Source organism: Dromiciops gliroides, chromosome 4, assembly GCF_019393635.1.
Source record: "Dromiciops gliroides isolate mDroGli1 chromosome 4, mDroGli1.pri, whole genome shotgun sequence".
In the NCBI taxonomy this organism is placed as follows: domain Eukaryota; kingdom Metazoa; phylum Chordata; class Mammalia; order Microbiotheria; family Microbiotheriidae; genus Dromiciops; species Dromiciops gliroides.
This window is the reverse complement of record NC_057864.1, coordinates 236,659,145-236,680,479: the sequence shown is the minus strand read 5'-3', so window position 1 is coordinate 236,680,479 and position 21,335 is coordinate 236,659,145. Positions and strand designations below refer to the sequence as shown.

General features: G+C 41.1%; 1 protein-coding gene across 1 annotated transcript in view; it reads left to right on the top strand.

Annotated features, from left to right (window-relative positions):
- Positions 1-21,335, top strand: part of NTN1 (netrin 1) — a 367,906-nt gene that overhangs the window by 212,167 nt on the left and 134,404 nt on the right. Inside the window, exon 3 of the mRNA XM_044000003.1 lies at positions 9,825-10,013. Within this exon, the coding sequence (XP_043855938.1) occupies positions 9,825-10,013 (189 nt within the window). The remainder of the gene's footprint in view (positions 1-9,824; positions 10,014-21,335) is intronic.

The window sequence follows — 21,335 nt, the reverse complement described above, 5'->3', positions numbered from 1 at the left end:
GATTTTTGTTTTTGTTATTAATATGGACAATGTTTATAGTTTTCCTAATATTGAAGCAACCCTACATTCCTGGCATAAATCTCATTTGTTCATATTATATAGTTTTAAAAATATGTTCTTATAGCCCTTTTGCTAATACTTTATTCCATATTTTTCCTTTGACATTAGTCTATTTTTTTCTCTCTCTGCTCTCTCTCTGGTTTAGGCATCAGGACCATATTGCCTCATAGAAAGAATTTGGTAGGATGCCATTTTCCCTGTTTTTGAAAACAATTTATTTTAAATTGGAGTTAATTCTTCTTTCAGTAATAGAATTTATGATTTGTTCAAATTCTTTTTCTGATATTGGTTTAATTTGGTTCTCTGCTTCATGTTCTATTAATCTGGGCATTTTACACTTTTGTAAATATTAATTCATTTCATTTAAGGTATCTTTTTGCTGTCATGTAATTGGGCAGAATTGTTTCCAGTGACTTTATTTCTTCTTCATAAATTGTTTTATCCCTTTTCATATTAGCAATTTAATTTTCTTTATTTTAATCCCATTAGCTAAGGGTTTTTTGGTTTGTTTTTGTTTGTTTGTTTGTTTTAGTGAGGTAATTGGGGTTAAGTGACTTGCCCAGGGTCACACAGCTAGTAAGTGTTAAGTGTCTGAGGCCAGATTTGAACTCAGGTACTCCTGACTCCAGGGCCGGTGCTCTATCCACTGCATCATCTAGCTGCCCCTAGCTAAGGGTTTTAATCGATTAAAAAAAATTTTTTCCCACCCCCCCAAGCCCCAGCTTATTTGAACAACTTTTTTTTTAAAAATTTCTAAGAAATATGGACTCAAGCCCTCTCCCCCTGTACAGTGATATCTCTGGATGGTGCTATTTCTTTTATTTTGACAGGCCAAGGCAATGATCTCCCTTCAAGTGCCAGATTTCTGGAACTGGCTTTGGCTTTCAACTTCTTGATTGATTAATTGAATGATTTTGAGGTAGACTTGACAAGATGTGGAACCTAATTGTATAAGGAAGGTTAGGGAAAGTGCATAATCTCAGAGGGCCTTGAATTTTCGAACTTGGGGAATTGAAAAGATGTTGCTCTTGAGAGAAATAGGGAAATTAGGAAGAGTGGTGGGCATTCATAGTTGGAAGGTGCTCCTGTAGCAAAGGAGACTGAGAAGTCCTCAGACATGTAGAAGAACCAGGATGGAGCAATATTACAAAAGCTGAGGAAAGAGGGACTATCCAAGTGGTCATTAGTTTTCAAAGTTGAAAAGAGATAAAAAAAGGAATGCCCTCTATGGTAATTAAGAGATTATTAACCTTGAGGGGCAGCTAGGTGGTGCAGTGGATAGAGCACTGGCCCTGGAGTCAGGACTACCTGAGTTCAAATCCAGCCTCAGACACTTAACACTTACTAGCTGTGGGCAAGTCACTTAACCCCAATTGCCTCACTTAAAAAAAAAAAAGAGAGATTATTAACCTTGAAACAAATACTTTAATTCAAATGCTGGAAGACAAGTTGCAAGGGGTTTGAGAAATGGTTTGGGAGAACCTCTCTTGATTCCAAGCTCCCCAACTCCTTCCATAACGCCTTCCCTGCATCTCTAGTCTCATAAATGAAATCAAAAGATATATAAGACCATACAGCTCAAATTGGAAGGAACCTCAGAAATCATGTGATTCGACTCTCTAACTTTAGATGAGAAAACTGAGGTGAATATTATATCCTTGCCTAAGGCGCCACACAGATAATAAGGAGCAAAGGCAGAATTTGGACTCAAGGACTATAACTCCAGGTGCAGCACTCTTTCCACTTCCATCGTAGACTGCCAATATTTGTAGCATGCTTCCCCTTCTCTCCATTTACATGGCCACTACCCTAGTTTCAGGCCTCTCTTACCTCTCACTAGTACAATAGCCTCCCAATGGGTTTCCCTTTTCTCTCCAGTTATCCCCAGCATAGCTGTGAAAGTTACAGTTAAAGCAGAGTTTTGATCATTTCACTACTTTGCTCAAGATACTCCAAGTTCCTATTTCCTCCAGGTTAAAATATAAATCCCTCTGTTTGGCATTTGAAGCCCTTTTCAATTTTACTCCAACCTATCTTTCTAGATTAACTTGACATTCCATCCCTGTCACACCCTCTATGTCCCGGCCAAACCGATCTTGTTGCTGTTTCTTGTATGCCATTGTTCTTCATGCCTAGCATGCTGTATCTTTTCTTCAACCTCTCAGAATGCTGAGCTCCCTTCAAGAGATCAAGTGTCTACCCTAAGCCTTTCCTGAATCCTTTGAATTGTTGGTGTTCTTCCTCCTCTCCTAAGTTATTTGTATATACAGTTATCCCTTCCACATCATGGGTATAGGGCACAGTGCCCTGGTTACCTGTAAAATCCACTTAAAATTTGGCCCTCCCTTTGGACCTGAGAAGTCTGATTTTTTTTTTCCTTTTTCTTATATGGAGTGTTTACAGTACTGTAAAATTTGGATTAAGTGTTTGGTCATAGTTATCTCCTGGCCTTTGCAGCTTCCGCAAAACTCCCCCCAAATTCCCATTTAATTTCTTATGTCGACCTGCGATATATAGAAACCATGATAGGGAAAGTCGCAAAGTGGAAAGAATTAACCATAGTTTTTATTTTATTTTATTTTGTGGGGTTTTTTTGGTGAGGAAATTGGGGTTAAGTGACTTGCCCAAGGTCACACAGCTAGTAAGTGTCAAGTGTCTGAGGCTGGATTTGAACTCAGGTCCTCCTGACTCCAGGGCCAGTGCTCTATCCACTGCACCACCTAGCCGCCCCTATGGTTTTTATTTACTTAACTATTTCTGTCTTGTCTCCTCCATCCCAGGAGAAAATAAGCTTTTTGGGTGCAGGGGCTCATTTATTTTTATTTTTGTATCCCATATCATTCCTGGCATACAACAGGCAAGGTTAACCTAGCTGAAGCAGCAAGGTGTTCTGAGGGAGATCTAAAAGATAACATTGCCAGAAGTGTCAAACCACCACCACCTCAACCTATCACAACTTTCCTCAGATTTTGATGTAATCAGCCTAGGATCCAGACCTATGGGCTCCAAAAATTGAAGCCTCCACCCCGTTCCCCCAACCTACCAATTTTGCTATCAGCTGATTTCTTTAGCCTTTGCCAAGGGAGCTAATCTTATGGAGATGTGGCCTGTCAGCTGCATCCACAGGTGCTACAGTTGCTATATCCTCAGCAACCAATAGCTTCACACACATTCTCTCTCTCTCTTTTTTTTTAGTGAGGCAATTGGGGTTAAGTGACTTGCCCAGGGTCACACAGCTAGTAAGTGTTAAGTGTCTGAGGTCATATTTGAACTCAGGTACTCCTGAATCCAAGGCCGGTGCTCTATCCACTGGGCCACCTAGCTGCCCCCACACACATTCTTGTAGTGTGAATATGGCCAGGAAATGACAGAAAGGTCTAGTTCCAGGAAAGATGAGGCAAAATCTCAGTTATTAGGGCTCTGAGACCCAGAGGCTCAGTCCAAGGTTCTGATGGGAAGGAAATAAGGATAATATATAGAACATAGGCAAGAGTAGTGTGAAGATGACTGGAATATCACAAATACCAGTTTCACTGGTAGAAATGACTTTAAGGGAGATACACCACTTTCTCTTTTGCTGTTGTATATCCTAGGGACTACTGGGCCATTCCATCTATCTAACTTGCAGCTAAAACCTCTTAAAAGTGTTCCCATATTGCAATGAGAGTAGGTACTATCCTGGTTTTCTATTCCTGTTTTCAGTGCTTAGCACAGGACTTTACAATATAACAGACACCAAAAAAATGTTTTTTTGTTCATTTCCATCCATTCATTAATAAATGCTTTTTTAAAAATTTCACTATATTGAAGCTAAATAGGGAGGCAATAAGCATCTAGAAATTCTTAATGAGTTGAAATCACCAGGTCCAAATGAACCACATCCCAGGATACTGAAAAGAACTGGCAGATATGATTGCTAATTCAGTCTCACAGATCTTTGGAAATTCATCAAAAACCTGTAAGACTGGAATGAAATCTTCACATTTTTAGGACATTTTAGATTTACAGTATCAATATTTTCTATCTAATTCAGATCATGGTGGCTGTTTACATAGTAGCCTCCAGGTCATTCTCCATTCTTCCTTAAGGAATTTAACACCTGGATCATCATTTTTTTCCTCCAACTTTTGTCTTTATAGTAAGGCATCCATGATGATGCACCTTAACTCCCCCTAACCGCCCAATTCTTCAGTCTCTTAAAATCTCGTGATCTTTTCTCTCCTCAGTCTCAGCAACACACCTGGATGGATAGTCACACACTGAATCTTACTATTACCCATAAATTACTATTTATAGTATAAACACAATACTAAATAAATACTATTACCCATAAATTCCACTTTCTAAGTCAAAAACTGATTCTCTTCTGACAGTAACCTTTTATCATCCCATCTCTCTCTGTACCTTACCTTTTCTAAAACCATTTTTCATCCTCTTACCCCCTCCCCATCCCCAACCCCCAGTACCATTACCCCTTCTCTGATTTCAATTTCTTCCCTCTCCAGTCTTGCTCCTATAGTTATCCAGTCCAGTTCTCTTTACTTGATTCCTTTGCTTCCTTGGTCAGTCACTCCTCATCTTTTGCCAAACCCCAACCCTGCATCACTCTCAACATTTGCTTTCTCTACTCCTACTCACATGTTTTGCTGAATGGGGCTGGAGGAAGTACATAATTGGACTTATTTGGTACATTACAAATTCATGTTTTCCAAATTCAGCTGTGCCCTCAGTGCAGTGAGGCAATCTTTTATTCCCTCGTAATTGATTCCCTGTCTCACACCCCACAAAAGCTTTTCCAAACCCTCTCTTTCTCCTTAAGTCTCCCACACCTTCCCTTTCTCCTTCCTTAGTGTCTCAGCTGGAGATCTTACCTCTTATTTTGCTGAGGAAATTGAGACTATCTTACGTGACTTCCTTCTGTTCTCCTCATCTTTATCTCAAAATCCCTTGACACTGTGCCCCACCCTCTCCTCCTGACAATGAGGTGACCCTTTTTTGTCACATGTGCTTTTGATCCTCTTTCCTCCCACTTCTCTAGCAGATTTCGACTTCAATCATCCTCTCTTTCTGAACTTTAACCTTTTCTTTTCAATTGATTCCTTCCTTACTGTCTTCAAACGTGCCCAAGTCTTTACTAATCAAAAATTAAAAAGAAAAAAACCCTTTCATTAAACCCTACCGTGACCTACCATAACCTTACTACATGTAGGATAACTCAACCAAACTCCCAGAAAGGGCTGTCTGTGCTCTACTTCCCTCTTCCTCTTTTCATTCATTCTTCAGCTCTTTGTAATTTGCCTTGTGACCTCACCGACCAACTCAAACTGCTCTCTCCAAAGTGACCAATTATCTCTTAATTGCCAAATCTGATGATATTTTGTTTGTATGTTTGTTTTTTAGTCCTCCTCCTTTTCAACTTATTTGCTTCCTTTGATACCGTTGACCATCCTCTGTAATATTTTCCTTCTCTCTGTATAGCCACACTTTTTCGGTCTCCTTTGCTGGTTCACCATCCACATGCTCCATAACTGTCAATATTTCCCAAAGCTCCGTCCAGGGCCTCCCACTCTTTTTTATCCAAGCTCTCTTTGTGACCATGTCAGCTCCCATGGGTTTAATTATCATGCCTATTCTATGCCTGATCCTCCCCCTTGCTTCAACCGTGGCCTATAGGACATCTCAAACTGGATGTTCAAGAGATATCTGAAAATTCAACATGTTGAAAATAGAACTAGTTATCTTTCCCTCAAAAAAACCCCAACACCCTTCTTCCAAACTTCTCTTTTTCATTGCGGGCACCCCCCCCCCCATTTCCCCAGATGCTTAACCTAATCATTATCCTACTCTCCTCACTCTCCTTTGTCCTACTTATCTTCACATATCCAATCAAGTGCAAAATCTTGTCATTTATATCTCTACAACATCTCTACCATCAGACCCCTTCTTTCCACTTAAGCAACCACTACTTTAATTGAGGCGCTTATCACCTCTTCTCTAGATTGTTGCCAGGCCTCCTAATTGATCTTTATCTTGAGTGTCTCTCCAGTCCAACTCATCTTCCACACTGCTGCTAAACTGATTTTCCTTAAGGGCAGATCTGATCTTATCTCTTCCCTACTTGGTCAATTTATTGTGGCTAGAATAAAATAGAAATTCCTCTATTTAGCTTTCAGAGCCTTTCCTAATCTTCCTTGTCCCCTCTTTTTTCTGTCATTAGTATATTACTCTTTCTCCTGTTCTCCAAAATCTAGACAAAGTGGCCCTCTTTCTGGCTCTCTTCACATGACAGTCCAGCTCCCATCTCTGCATCTTTGTACTTGACTATTGCTGCACCTGGAATGTATTCTCACCTTACCTTCTGCTCACAAACTGCATCATAAGCACCACATGAAACCCTTCCCGATCCTGGGAATGCCTTCCCTAATTTTTATGTATTTGTGCACTATTTATTCTCTTCACTACCTATTATTATCCTTTTAAAATCCTATTAATATCCTTTGGGTGACCTACAAACTTAATTTTTCAGAGACTCAATATTTTATGACTTATAGACATCCAGTGGTGGTGGTGTTTTTTTGTTTCTTTGTTTTGGTGAGGTAATTGGGCTTAAGTGCCTTGCCCAGGGTCACATAGCTAGTAAGTGTCAAATATCTGAGGCCAGATTTGAATTCAGGTCCTCCTGAATCCAGGGCCGGTGCTTTATCCACTGTACCACCTAGCTGCCCCTGACATCCAGTGTTATTAGGAGAATATTGACTTTAAAAAAATGGAAGGTGTTTTTTTTTTAAATTTTTAAATGAGCCTTTTTTTTAGGGAGAAGTTTGGAGTCATTAAAAATATGGCACCATTTTCCAAGTGCCATTCAGAGTACCATCTCTTCTTCGGTCGTAGACCCAGTTTTCTGTTCATGCACAGCTTTTGACCAATATATATGTATATCCCTTCCATGGGATGCAGTTTCCACATTTGTAAAATGAGGGAGGATTAAATTAAATGATTTCCCAGGCCCTTCAAGTTTAAAGCTCAATGAAGACAGCTATGGTGCATTAGAAAGAACACTGCATTTAGAACCATGACACCAGGGTTCAAATCCCCGCTTTGATATGAACTAGATATGTGGCTTTGCTCAAGTCACAGCTGGGCCTCAGTTTTCTCATCTGTAAAATGAAGGGGTTAGATTTAATGACCTTTAAGTCCCCTTCCAGCTATAACATGCTGTGATTCTGACTCCTTGGTTCTCTTCCAGTCATCTTTAGCCGTTTTGTTTGGCCTTGCCCAGGGTGTTAGGTTGTTGGCAAGATTAGAGCCCTGACCTCCTGGCCATAATAAAGCTGCCTTTTCCGCTCAGTTTGAAATTTGATAATGAAACAAATACCAAATATTTTTCTCTCCAAGTGAAATAGGAGATAAACAGGAAGGAATCAGGGATTAAGGTGTCTCTCTGGAGGAGGAGGCTGGTGACAGGCAGGGAGTTGAGTGTCACCTCCATGTGGAGCAGAAAGGTCCAGATGTGGCTTGCCTTACCCAGGGCATTTTTCCATTTGTGTAGAGAAAATAAAATAAAGAGCAAAGAAAACAAGCATAAAATACTTTACCATATACCAGGTTCTTGCAATTGCCACTTTAGGTGTCCCTGATAGCTCTGAGGAGAGAGGAGAAGGGGAGAAGGGGAGAAGGAGGGGGAGAGAAGGAGCTGACCTTTTGATGTTCTGTTCCTTAGTTGTCTTTTGTGTGACCAGTTGTTTTAAAAGACCTCTTTGTTGATCTGAGGTACATATGGCAAAGATATACCAGCCTCTTCTAGCTTTGGGGCTAGGGAAGCATGAGGTTGGTTTTCCAGGAGAGGGGTCAGGGGCCAGGAGACTTGCTTCCTTCACAGAATCTCAGAGTTGAACGGGACCCCAGAGGCCATTTAGCCCAACCTGTAATGAATAAGAATCCCTTCTACTTCACACCCAATAGTCATTGCATGAAAACCTCTAATAATCAGAAAACCCATGTTCCTAAGTGCTTCTTTTTTTTTTTCTTGGTAAGGCAATTGGGGTTAAGTGACTTGGCCAGGGTCACACAGCTAGTAAGTGTCAAGTGTCTGAGGTCAGATTTGAACTCAGGTACCTGAATCCAGGTCCGGTGCTTTATCCACTGCGCCATCTAGCTGCCCCTCTAAGTGCTTCTTAAAAGCTGCTGCCCATGCAACATTCATCATATTTCATTGTATCATAAACTTAGTTGTGTTTATGTCTCTTCTTTCCTATTAGACTAAAACTCCTCTAAGGAAGGAATATGGTCTTTTGCTTCAAATCAGATAATATTTGTAAAGCTCTTGTTTACAATGTCTGGCAAATAGTAAGCACCCAATAAATAATTGTTCCCTTCTGCCTTACGTGTCTGGTCCAGGCTCTAGAAAGAGAGCTCCTGGAGTCAGTAGAACTGGTCACAAATTACTAGCTTTGTGACCATGGGTAAGTCACAACTTCTTGGAGCCTGTTTTCCCACCTCTAAAATGGGAATAATAATATTCACACTGAGAGGATATGTTGAGAGCTTGGTTCTGAGTCAAGAGGACCTGGATTTAAATGCCAATTCTGACATATACTGGCTGTGTGAATTTGGACAAATGAATTAACCTCTCTGTGCCACTAGGCAACTGACTAAAGCCAAAAGCTGAAGACAGGTATCCATCAGCATTGGCAGAGAGAGTTTCCTCACTAGGGACCTCCCTATACCAATGAAACCATAGGTCTGAAACATATAAATGATACATATGTATGTACACACGCACACTATCTTTCCAAGCATACACACACATATACACACATATATATATATGTGTGTGCATGTATATATAAATATATAATTCTATACCATATATATGTATATATGCTTGATGCCTGACAGTGTTATTGTAGGAAAGTATTTTGTGAACCTTTATTAAAGTGCTATATAGGGGGCAGCTAGGTGGCATAGTGGATAAAGCACTGAACTTGGATGCAGGAGGACCTGAGTTCAAATCCGACCTCAGACACTTGACACTTATTAGCTGTGTGATCCTAGGCAAGTCACTTAACCCTCATTGCCAGGCAAAAAAAAAATTATATAAATATGAGCTATCATCATCATCACTTTGATGGATTTTTTTTTACTTGCTTGTAAGTAAGTGTCAAGTGCCTGAGGTCAGATTTGAACTCAGGTCCTCCTGACTCCAGGACTGGTGCTTTATCCACTGAGCCACCTAGCTGCCCCAACTTTGATGCATTTTTGATGTCATCATAAACAATCTTATGTGTTGTGATTCTTCTACATATACATATCTTTCCATAAACCTCTCTCTACAGAAGATTTATCAGATGTGATCTAGACTTTCCTCTGGTTATTTTCACATTTTGTGGATGCGAGGACTAGTGCAATGTTCACATTTGCTAGTAGTAATATTAATATCTTTGTTACTCTTCTCAGTTCATAGATATGCAGTAAAATTGGGGAGGGGGGGAGGGTTCTCTGCTGTGTTGTCTTGCATCCAGTAGCTACAAGAAAGCCCTGAGCAATTCCAGCTCAGTGGCACATGTAATCGTAAACTTCTCTGGGGAATTTGTCTCCTTTTATCTGTAACACCTGGCTGAGGGGCCCTGCCTACAGCAGAGGCCCTATTAATGTTTACCAATGTGGCCAGTGTAAGAGGGAGTATTTCCTCACAGTAGGTCTGATCAGGTAGTAGAGACTAAGGCCCTCCAAACCAACACACTCTCCCTCTGCTTCTCCTGCAGCCTGTAACTGCAACCTGCACGCCCGCCGCTGCCGCTTCAATATGGAGCTCTATAAGCTGTCCGGGCGCAAGAGCGGGGGAGTCTGCCTCAACTGTCGCCACAACACTGCGGGCCGCCACTGCCACTACTGCAAGGAAGGCTACTACCGAGATATGAACAAGCCGATCACTCACAGAAAGGCCTGCAAGGGTGAGTGGGGAGGAGGGCCAACCTCTGGCCACCTTCCGTGACATCTCCACCCCTCAATGGGACCGTTCAGCTGGACACCCTCTTTCTGCAATCCTCTCCTTCGACTGTTTTCTCTCCCCCCCCCTTCCATCTCCCATCCTCCCCCTGTCCTTCTTGCTCCCTCTCCCTGTATCCCTCCCTCTTTGTCAACCTCTTCTCCTCCCTCTCTCCCTCCTCTGTTTTCCTCTGGACCTCTCCCTTGGCCTCCCCCTCCTGCCTCCCTTCAGCCTCCCCCCCCCCTGCCCCCTTCCCTTCCCTTTATCTTCCTTGCTTTTGGACTTAACACTGGTTATTTTGGGCAGTGTGGCCAAGTTAAGCAGAAACAAAGGGGAGTGGGGAGAGTCTCCGAGGAGAAGAAAGAAAGGTTTTAATACATTTTTGTAGGTGCATAGCTTTCAGATCCCAATCTAAAACCTCACTCTTCTTTCCTCTCCTTTGCACAGGTGTGCCACATACCAGGAGGAAGGGGTCATATTCATCAGGCTTAGTGTCAGGGACAAAGCCAAATACATGCAGACATACTTCAGAGGTCCCTGCATGTGAACACTGTATAGAGATCCCCAGGTTTAGGGGGCAGGGTCATAGAAAGAACATGTAATCCATCTGCAAATATCTTTGCTTCTAGGGACAAAAAATTAAAAGGAGACGAGAGAATCTATTTTTGTTCAGTGAAGCAAGCACGAATGGATTAACTTTCTGATGTTTATTTTTTCTCCCTTCAATGAAAATGAAGCAAGAAGGAATGACTCAGAGGATTTGATGAAACTAGCACATGAGGTGCAGGGAGGGTTCCTCTTCTATTAACATTCGGAGAAATCCACAAACCAGATTCTCCTAGTTCTTAGTGAAGGAACTGAAGTGTCCCCAAGAAGGCTAATTTGTTGATTTATCCACTTATTTATTTAAAGAAGATCCATGCAGAGAAACAGCTGGAATCAGAGCCAGGCTTCTGACTCTAAGTACAGGCAGTGGGAGGGACTTCATAAAAGGATGCCTCACTACTTGGGGAGCCAGGCCGTGGCCTGGGGAGAAAATAGCCACAGACTTTATGGAATCTTGGGGTAATATTTAATATCATCAATTTGGACTTGGAAAAAACATCAGAAATCATCTAGTAAATGCTGTCATTTTACAGACAAAGAAACTGAGGCCCAGAGAGATTAAGCAACCTATGCATGCTAGTAAATAGAGTCAGAATTTGAATCCAGGTCCTCTGATTCCCAATTCTATCTAATCTAGCACACTTTCCACAACACCTCCTTCCTCTTATAGAAGGTTAGAGATATAGTAGACCTTAGGAGAATATTTAGTTTAACTTCAATAACGTTAAGTGACTTGTCCAAAGTCATACAAGTGGCAGTCAGAACTAGAGCCTACCTCTCCTCACTACCAGCTCAGTGCATTTTCTGCTGCACCATTTCATAGAGTCACACGGGGATCCCACATTCATGTTAGAACCATTACCATGTGCTTACTGAAGTCACATCCATGGTTGGCATGGAGAAGTGTCTTGGTCTTGGCCACTGTAGCCTGTGACTTTCCTATTGGTAAAGAATAATCCCTGCTGTTCCTGAGCCAAGGCTATATCTAGACTTGATCCCCTTATTTAGGGCATGTAGATGCGTAGAATCTTTCAGTTCTCCCAAGTGGCATTTCCAATCAGGAATCCCCTTCTATGATCAAATGGTGTCATGCATAAAGGATGGCTCCTCTTTGCTGAGGAAAACCTAGTCCAGACTAGACAGGTAAGCCAGAACAAGGGTTACCTCTCATTTGCAGCCTGCTCATGCAAAACCTCCCACCTGGCCAGAGTAGCCAGTCTCTACCCTATCTCCTCCAGCTTCCCCCCTCTTTCCTTCACACAGAGTAATGTTGCTGAGGACAGCATGTTCTTTGCTGGTTAAACCCTGGTTTCTCTTAATTCACACTGGCAAAACTATTGCAATGATAACTTTACTTCCTGAGCTTTCTATACAGGCACAAAGGGTCATCCTAGCCCATCCTTTAATGGAGAGGGTAGGTCAGCAATTCTTATGGGCCCAGACAACACATTTCCTGTTGTTTCCCAGGATCCCCTTTTATTCTTCAGTTCTCTTTACTGGATTTCCATGGAACAACACTTTAGTTCCCCAAAGTTTGGATAGGCTTCCAAGGTGTTTGAACAGTTTCTGGGAGGGAAGAAAGTGGAGATATGAAAAAAGGGGAGCCAGGATCTTAATTGCCTAAACTACTGTTTGGTTTTGATGTGGTTCCTCACAATGGATTCCTTTGATCCCTCCCCATTTCTTTCCCCCCCCCCCATTTCTTGAAATACCTTAAATCCTGAGTGTCTTGGACTTTTGGTACCTCTTCTTCTTTCATACCAAGTCATGCCTCCATGACTGGTTCTGCTTCTTCTCAATTACCTGAACAACTTTAGCTAACCATACCAACTAATTTGGTATGAGTAGCCTAAATGTTGAAGGGGGAGAACTGAAATAATTAGACTTTCCTGAGAAATCAATTAGGGAGGGAGTGATCTAGAATCTATCTTCTTAAATTGTGGGTTTGACTTCATATGGGGTCACATAACTGAATGTGGGGGTCATGGAAAATTTGGCAAGAGTAAGAAGTTATGTATACCTATTTTATATACCTATATACCTGGGGTTGCATAAAAATTTCTTGGGCAAAAATGGGTAGCCAGTGGGAAAAGTTTAAGAAGCCCTGATCTAGAACAAGTCATTCCATACTTCAGGCAATTCCTTGGTTTTCTCCTTGTGTATGTGGCACTCCACAAAATCAGTAAATCATAAGAACCTCCCAGGCCTCCCCCCCCAAAAAAACTTTCCTGTCAGTGAGCAATACAAGCACTTCTCAGTGATTTATAAAGTAACCTATTAGCATTAATGTGTGTCAGCTGAAGAAGTTGTTGAAAAGCCCTTTTCTGACTTCAGCCAGCTGCCGGCAGCCTGCACCTTCACTCCCTTTTCTGGAGGGGTGTCAGGGAAAGGGAGTATCATACCCCTCAATGCTCTCCCTAGATGAGGAAAATAGGATGGCTGATAGAAATGATAAGGACAGTCTCATGAGACTGTAATTCATCATCTTTCTAACTTGGTGCTTTTTGCAGGCAAAAATAAATTTCTTTCTGCCCTCTTTCTCACCCCATCTTCCTTCCTCTTCACACATTTGTGCCAAAAATAGAAATTGAGATCTCTTAAAATCCCATAAGCTTCAGAAATTCAGATTGGGGTGAGGGGTCGGGGCTAGGGAGTACATGTCTCAGGAAGGGCAGGTATCACATCTCCCCATGTCAGCTTTGGGGTCTAAATCCAAAAGTCAAGTTATACATATAGGCCATGAATTTTTATGAGAGGCGGTAGGACACAATAGATAGGAAGTTGACTTTGAGTTGGGAAGATCTGGGTTCAAATACTGCCTTGAATATTTATTAAATGTGTGACCCAGAGCAAGTCACTAGCCTCTTGGGGATTAAATATTGTGGCCTCTGAGGTTCCTTCTGCCTCTAAATCTATGATCCTATTGTATGAAATATGCCAGAAAGGAGAATGTATGGGGGTGAGGTGGGGTGGATAGGTTTTTAGGGGGAGCACCTTGTGATCTCAGATCACTGGTCTGATGGGAAAGGGCATTTGCTTCTGAAAGCTTTGCCTAAGAGGGATAAAACATATCCCCAAATATGAGGATTATTCCCAGAGAGTGAAATGACCTCTTCTAAATCCATTTGAAGACTTCCATTTTGTTTCAGAGGTATTGGGAGGGAGAGAAAAAAGGAAATCAGCACGAGGTACTTGATTAGAAAGTTGACAGTTGACCTGAGAGTGCTTGGGAATGGCCATTGAGGCCTCTTGTTACCTCCTGAGTTCCCAAGGACAAGGAGGCCCCTGCAGGGGGTGAGCCCACCCATAAATTGCTGAACCCTTGTGGCTATAGGCTAGTTGGGCCAGGACCCTTATCCATTTAGAGTAGTGGTAAAAGTGGACCCAAAACATCTTGGACTATTAACTGTGGATAAAGACCACTAGATTGCAGACATGATTATGCAGTTCCCCATTTGAAAGTTTCATAGAAACACATTTGTTTTCTCCTCTCCTCTTCCCTGTCCTCAGCACCTCAGTTTATAACCAAACTGGGGTTGGCAGTGCTAGTACATACAAAAGCGATATAACAAACTCAGCCAGGGAACAGGAGGCTGCACTCACTAGCTATTCAGGGCAATTTCACAGCATGGGGAAGGGTCCATTGTTGGCATAGGCTGTTGTCCCATACAAAGTCAGATGAGATGAATTTCCCCTATTTTTCCGCAGAATGGTTTGTGAATGATACTCGTCTTGGAATCTGTCAAAAGATAGAAGGTTTTGTTTTCCATTCATCTTCTTTATGGACTTTGGGGGACTAGGGGCTGTTCTTTTTTTCTTTTTTTTTTTTTTGAGTGAGCATTGAAGGAGTTGCTATTTAACTGTTCAAGCCATGTCCCCATTGATAACAATATTAATTTATCATCTTACCAAACCATCTGTGATGGGCAGAGGCATTCTCGGAGTCTCATGTGAGTCGAATGTGATCACCTTACAAAGGGCTCATGTTCCATCTCATTGAGCAAGCTGTTTCTGTAAGACTTGATTCTTTCAGTCACTCCCATGCCCCCTTCATGTCTGTGGTTTAACACAGCTGAGTAAATGCATCTAGTCAAGAGCCAATGTCTTGTGAAAGTAAAATCAATATTCTCCAGGAAGCATGTTGTGGCAGTTGTCATGCTCCCAGCAAGTGTGTGTTGGCAGATCTTATCCCACATCTCAGGTTCTCTTTGAGAGAACATGTGCTGATTCACCATACTAACCAACCACTGCAGCCAGTTCCTGGTTTGACCTCAATTCTGCAATTTCATCCTTCACTAGGGTATGCTAATTATTATCTGTATATCTGCCTGCCCCTAATGCAAAGAACAATTTCAAGTTGAGCAGGGAACTGTCAAGCTGCATAGGCTCCAGCAGTTCTCTTGAGGGAGGAAATTTATAACCTATGAATATAAACGGTTTTATGACTCTCTCGGTTAAACGGTGGGTGTTTTAACTTAACTTTTGCCACCCAGGGGTAGCCTTTTAAATCCTGTAGCCTGCTGTTATGGCTTCCAAATGAGGGAATGGAACTTGTTAGAGGACACAGCCTGGGCTTATCTAGCCTGATAGATTCTAATTGTTTTTGGTGTTTTTGACTTCTGATGATTTGAGGAGTCGTTCCTTGCACAGACAAGCACCATTTCTCATTTAATCAATAAACATTCATTAAATGCCCACTACATGCAAAGACCATGCTAGCCAATGGAGGAGATAGAATTCAAATAAAAGGTTCTTCCCTTCATAGAGCTGACATTTCAGTTAAGGGGATAAGACACAAACAGAGATGACCATGACACCCACTATTACATATTATGTCAGAGAGTTACAAAGTGTTTTGTGGCATCCATAATTGATACAGTCTTCTCTGAGGTAGAGGAATAAATGCTATAGGTAGAGTTTATCCAAAATTTAGCAGAGCATTTGACAAAATCTGTCATGCTATTCTTGTGGAAAAGATGGAATGATATCTGCTACATCATAGTACAATTAGATAAATTTTAAACTGGTTGAATCATCATATCGAAGGAATAGTCATTAATAACTCAGTAGTCATTAATGCCTGGGGTGCTAGAGGAATCTGGGCCTGGAACTATATAGTTTGTTATTTTTATTAGTGACTTGGGTAAAAGTGTATATGTCAGGCTTTACCAAATTTGTTAAATAACACAAATTTGGGAGGGATAACTAACACATAATGGATTGGGAGACTGAGGATTCAAAAAGATCTTGACAGGCTAGAATATTTTGTTAAATCTAACATGACCAAATTTAGTAAAGAGACGTGCAAAGGTTTAAATTTAGACTAAACATCAATCTCTTTCTTTTCTTTTCTTTTTTTTCAGGGCAGTGGGGGTTAAGTGACTTGCCCAGGTCACACAGCTAGCAAGTGTCATGTCTGAGGCTGGATTTGAACTCAGGTCCTCCTGAATCCAGGGACGGTGCTTTATCTACTGCGCTACCTAGCTGCCCCCTAAACATCAATTTCATAAATACACAACGAGGGACACATAGTTATACCATTCATCTGAAAAAGATGGGGGATTTGGATTCAGGAGGACCTGAGTTCAAATCTGGACTCAGTCACTTAACTCTCATTGCCCCGCCCCCCCCCCCAAAAGATGGGGGATTTTAGTGAAACTCAAACTCCACATGAGCCAATAGTGTAGTATGGAAGCTATAAAAAGTGAACAAATTAAGAGAGGCAAAGTGTCCCATTGTATTATATCCTGGTCAAATTCTACCTGGAGTATTGTATTGAATTCACAGCACCAAATTTTAGGAAGAAGGTTGATAAACTTGAAAGCATCCGGGGGAGTGTAACCAAGATGGTGACAGATCTTGAGTTTATGCTTTATGAGGATTGGTTAAAGAGCAGAGAGTATTTAGCCTGAAGAAGAAAATATTTAGGGGGATGTGAGTGTTGTCTTCAAATTTTGAAGGAATATCACATGGATGAGGAAAGTGCCTTTTTTCTTTGATTCAGAAGATAGAACTGGGTGAAAGTTGTTAAGACGCAATTACATTTAGGCTTGAGGTAAGGGAAAAAATTCCTAACAGTTTATTGCAAAGTGGAAAGAACTGCCTGGGGAGGCTGTGGGTCCCAGTCGCAACTCAAGCAGAAACTGCTTAACCACTTGTCAAATATGATATTGAGGGGATTCTTTTTCAGCTATGGGTTTGACTAGATACCCTCTGAGGTCCATTTCAAAACAGATCTTGAGAAGATAAGGAGGCAGAGCTTTGCTTTATCTTTGTCAGAATCTCTTTAAGGAACCGGGCCATACTCAGCATTTGGATTGACTGTTGTATCTTTGTTTAGTGCCTTCTTAGTTTTTAGTGACTGACTTTGGATTGACTTCTACATCTGTATAGTGAAGGCAATAAGCTATGGGGTGGGCTTGCTTGCCTACAGATAGAACTATTAAGGCTCATGTTCTCTAGGACAATTAGCCCAGTATTCCTTACATTTTGTAATGAAATGAAAATCATTAAGTCCTTATTACATATCAGGCACTGTACTAAGTAGTAAGAATACAAATACAAAAGTTAAACAGTTCCTGCTTTCAAGGACCTTACATTCTTTTTTCTTTTATTAGTATTTTTGTTTAATATACTATATTATTTTTTCAATTACATCTAAAGACACTTTTTTTTTTCAGGGCAGTGAGGGCTAAGTGACTTGCCCAGGGTCACACAGCTAGTAAATGTCTAGAGTTTGAGATCAGATTTGAACTCGGGTCCTCCTGAATCCAGGGATAGTGTGCCACCTAGCTGCCCCCCCCAGATACTTTTCAACATTCACTTTTTGAAAAATCTTGAGTTCCAAATTTTTCTCTCTCCCCCTCCCCAAAATGCCAAGCAATCTGATATAGATAATACATGTGTAATCATGATTTTCACATCAGTCATGTTGTGAAAGAAGAAACAGAACAAATGGAAAAAAAACACAAAACAAAAAAGGGAAAATAGTATGCTATGATCTATAATCAGACTCCATCATTTATTTCTCTGGATGCAGAAAGTATTTTATATCATGAATCTTTTGTAACTTGTCTTGGGTCATTTTATTGCTGAGGAGAGCTAAGTCAATCATTGCACAATATTACTATTACTGTGTACAGTGTTCTCCTGGTTCTTCCCACTTCATCAGTTCTTTAAGTCTTTCCAGGTTTTTCTGAAATCTGCCTAAAAGAGCTAACATTCTAATGAATGAGACAACACATTTAGGAGAATGGTGGCTGGGGAATGGTATTTTGGTCTAAGAAGTTAAAGGGATGTTGAGTAGAGCCATAGGAGAGTGTATTGACATGCTGACCAGCTCTAAATCTATGATCTAGTAGTTGTGTGATACCTTCCAACAAGTATTACTGATTTGTTTTAGTATGATTGAGGTTGCCTGGATAGAATGGGCTATGTGGGTTTGTACTCATAGCTTGACCTCAAGAGTGAGAGCTCCTAGGGCATGGTTTTTGTTGGCCCAGAGGATGTAACATCAGGGAACATGGCAGATATATGGCTGGAGTGGATCACTGGAGATACTAAAATCAGATAAAACCCCATCCTCTCGCTTCTACATTGGAAACATTTGAATTCATTGACCCAAAGATCATCAGACCTAAAAAAAAAAAGAGGAGCTCCTCAATCTTAGAACCTTATGAATGTGGACTCAACTCAGTTGAACAAAACTTCTTGTAGGTCAGCTGTGTGTAAGGCACTGTGACAAACAATATTTGGCCACCCTCAAGGATCTGACAATCTATTGTGCATCCTATTCTGTAGGAAAGTGTATCCTCTCTGGGATAGAATATGTTTATTCTCAACCTGCAGAGCAGTAAGTACCATGGACAAGTCATCTTACCTCTCTGAGCCTGAGCATATAGGATCACAGATCTGGAGCTGGAAGAGACCCCCGAGGCTATCTATCCCAAACTCCTTATTCTGCACACAATGAAACTGAGGTCTAAGGTGGTTAAGTACTGGTGCAGTGAAAAGAAAGCAGGCTCTGAGTTCAAAACCTGCCTCTGACATTTACTAATTGGATGATCTTTCTCTTCTATAAAATGAGGGAATTGGATGAGAAGATCTAGTAGGCATTGTGTTGCAGTGGAAAGAATACTGGAGTTGAAGTCATATTACCTTTGTGACCCTGGGAAAGTCACAACTTTCATGAACCTTAATTTCCTTATTCATAAAAATGGAGATAATTTGTAATATCTTATCTTACAGTTTTATTATGAGGAAAGCACTGTGTAAACTTTTAAAGTCCTATATAAGTGTCTGTCATCAGAATCATAGGATGTAGAACTGAAGGGGATCCTAGAGATATTGTTGTGCAACTCCCTCATTTTACATTTGAGGCCCCTAGAGATTTTATATATATATATATATATATATATATTTTGTGGGGCAATGGGGGTTAAGTGACTTGCCTAGGGTCACACAGCTAGTAAGTGTTAAGTGTCTCAGGCCAGATTTGAACTCAGGTACTCCTGAATCCAGGGCCAGTGCTTTATCCACTGCGCCACCTAGCCACCTCCGGCCCCTAGAGATTAAGTGACTTGTTACAGGTACTAAGTAGCACAGTACAAATTTGAACTCAAGTTCTCTCCCTCCAAACCCAGTGTCCCTTTTTTCTACTGGGCCACATGCCAGTGATGATGATGAGGATCTTTTGTCTCTGCAATTCTATAGTTCCAGGTTAAGTAACAGGAGCTCCTTCTTTCAGCATCCTAAGTGCAACACTTGACACGTAGTAGATATTCAACAAATTGATTCATTCCCTGAAAAGAGTGTCAACCCATTCCCTTGAGTGACCCACAGTTACTAAAGGAACTTGTGGAGTGCACCAAAGAGATTTTGGTCTAGGGTTTATACTTATTGTGCCAAGGGAACAATTGAGATCCTTTGTCCTTTTGTATCCAAGTATCCTCCTGTGGGATGAGGGCTGGGAAAATGCTATTTTACAAAATACAAGAAACTTGGAAAATTATTTTTCAAATCAAAAGCATTTTGGCATAGTGGATAGAGGGATGGCTCCAGAGTCAATGAGACATGGGTTCAAGTCTTGTTTCTGACACACATGGGTTCAAGTCCCACTTCTGACTCATACTAGACCCTTAGCAGGACAGTTAACTTCTCAGTGCTTCCAGGAAACTCTCTAAGATGGTAAATTTTAACAAAGGGGCTAATCTTCATTAATAGAAAAAATTTCCTCTGAGAACTCTCCACACCAATGAAATTACAGGTCTGGTTTTTAAAAGGATATCTCTTGGTGTCAGCTAGATGGCGCAGTGGATAAAGCACTGGCCCTGGATACAGGAGGACCTGAGTTCAAATCCAGCCTCAGACACTTGACACTTACAAGCTGTGTGGCCCTGGGCAAGTCATTTAAATCTCATTGCCCCACCCCTCAAAAAAGGTATATGTGTATGTACTCTCACAAAATCAGTCACTCACACACAGAAACAATTACGGTAGAAAATAAACCAATCAATTCCTGCCCTTTCCCATTTTGAAGATGAGGCAGAGCTCATAGTTTGAGGGATTTCCTAATCTCTAAGTATTGTTACATATGAAATTATGTACTTATGTAAATGCTAGCTACCAATATTTCTTCTTGGTGATATCCAGGCTTGGTATTTGTTCTGAGATAGATCCCCTGGGACTAGCTAGGTCAACCTTTGATAACTTGCTGTGACAGAGTTGCACAAAAGACTTGCTGTGATATAGTTGCACAATCTAGATAAAAGATGCATATGTTTTGGATGCAAATTTGACAGATGATGAAAACCACACCCAAATTTGCTGCACAGCCATGCGTACAAAGCTAGAGCAGAGAAATGGGAATCGTACCATCAAATGTACACTCCAAGAAAGCAGTAGAAAGGTTCTCGTAACTCAGCTCCAGGGCTATTTAGTCCAGTCAGAATTCTCTCTGCTATTACAAAGGCTATGTTTTCCTGTTTTCCTCTCCCTCCCCCAAACCCTTTCAGACCTCCCCCCTCCCCACACTCTGTTCATATATACATATACATATACATTTCACATGTAGGTTATGAAAACCATCTGTCTTGACCTGTGTTTTTCTTGTCAGCTACAAAATAGGGGCAATAAGAATGTGGTTACCTAGGTCTTGAAAGCCTAGAATGTTAGAGCTGAAAGGGAGCTTAGAGTGCATGCAGACCAACCCCCTCATTTTGCATAGGAAGAAACTGAGACCAGGGAGGGGGAGAAGAGTTGCCATGGGGTGACCCACTAGTTAGAGTCAGAACCAGGATTACAACCTTGGCATCCTAACCTCGTTTTCGGTTATTCACCTCATTGCATTGCTCCCCCACCTTTTCTGTTGTCTTTTTTTGTGCATTTAGAATTGAATAACAGGGGAAAGAAGAGCTGGATTCATTTGTTTTTGTTCTTCTTTAGCAACTGTTGTCTAAGTGGAGGAAGGGAGGATGTTGGTGTTGCTGATTGATATTAAGTTGATGGTTTATCTCTCTGGCTTTCAGTTATCTATTCTTTCCCTCTTCCCTAGAAGAGGTGAAGTTCCCTATTCTTTTCCATAGAGAGGTGAACTGATTACACTATAAAGACCAGGATACATGGGATTTTAAAAAAAATCAAATCTTCACTGAATCTCTTTTTTTCCTTGTCTTTTCCTCTA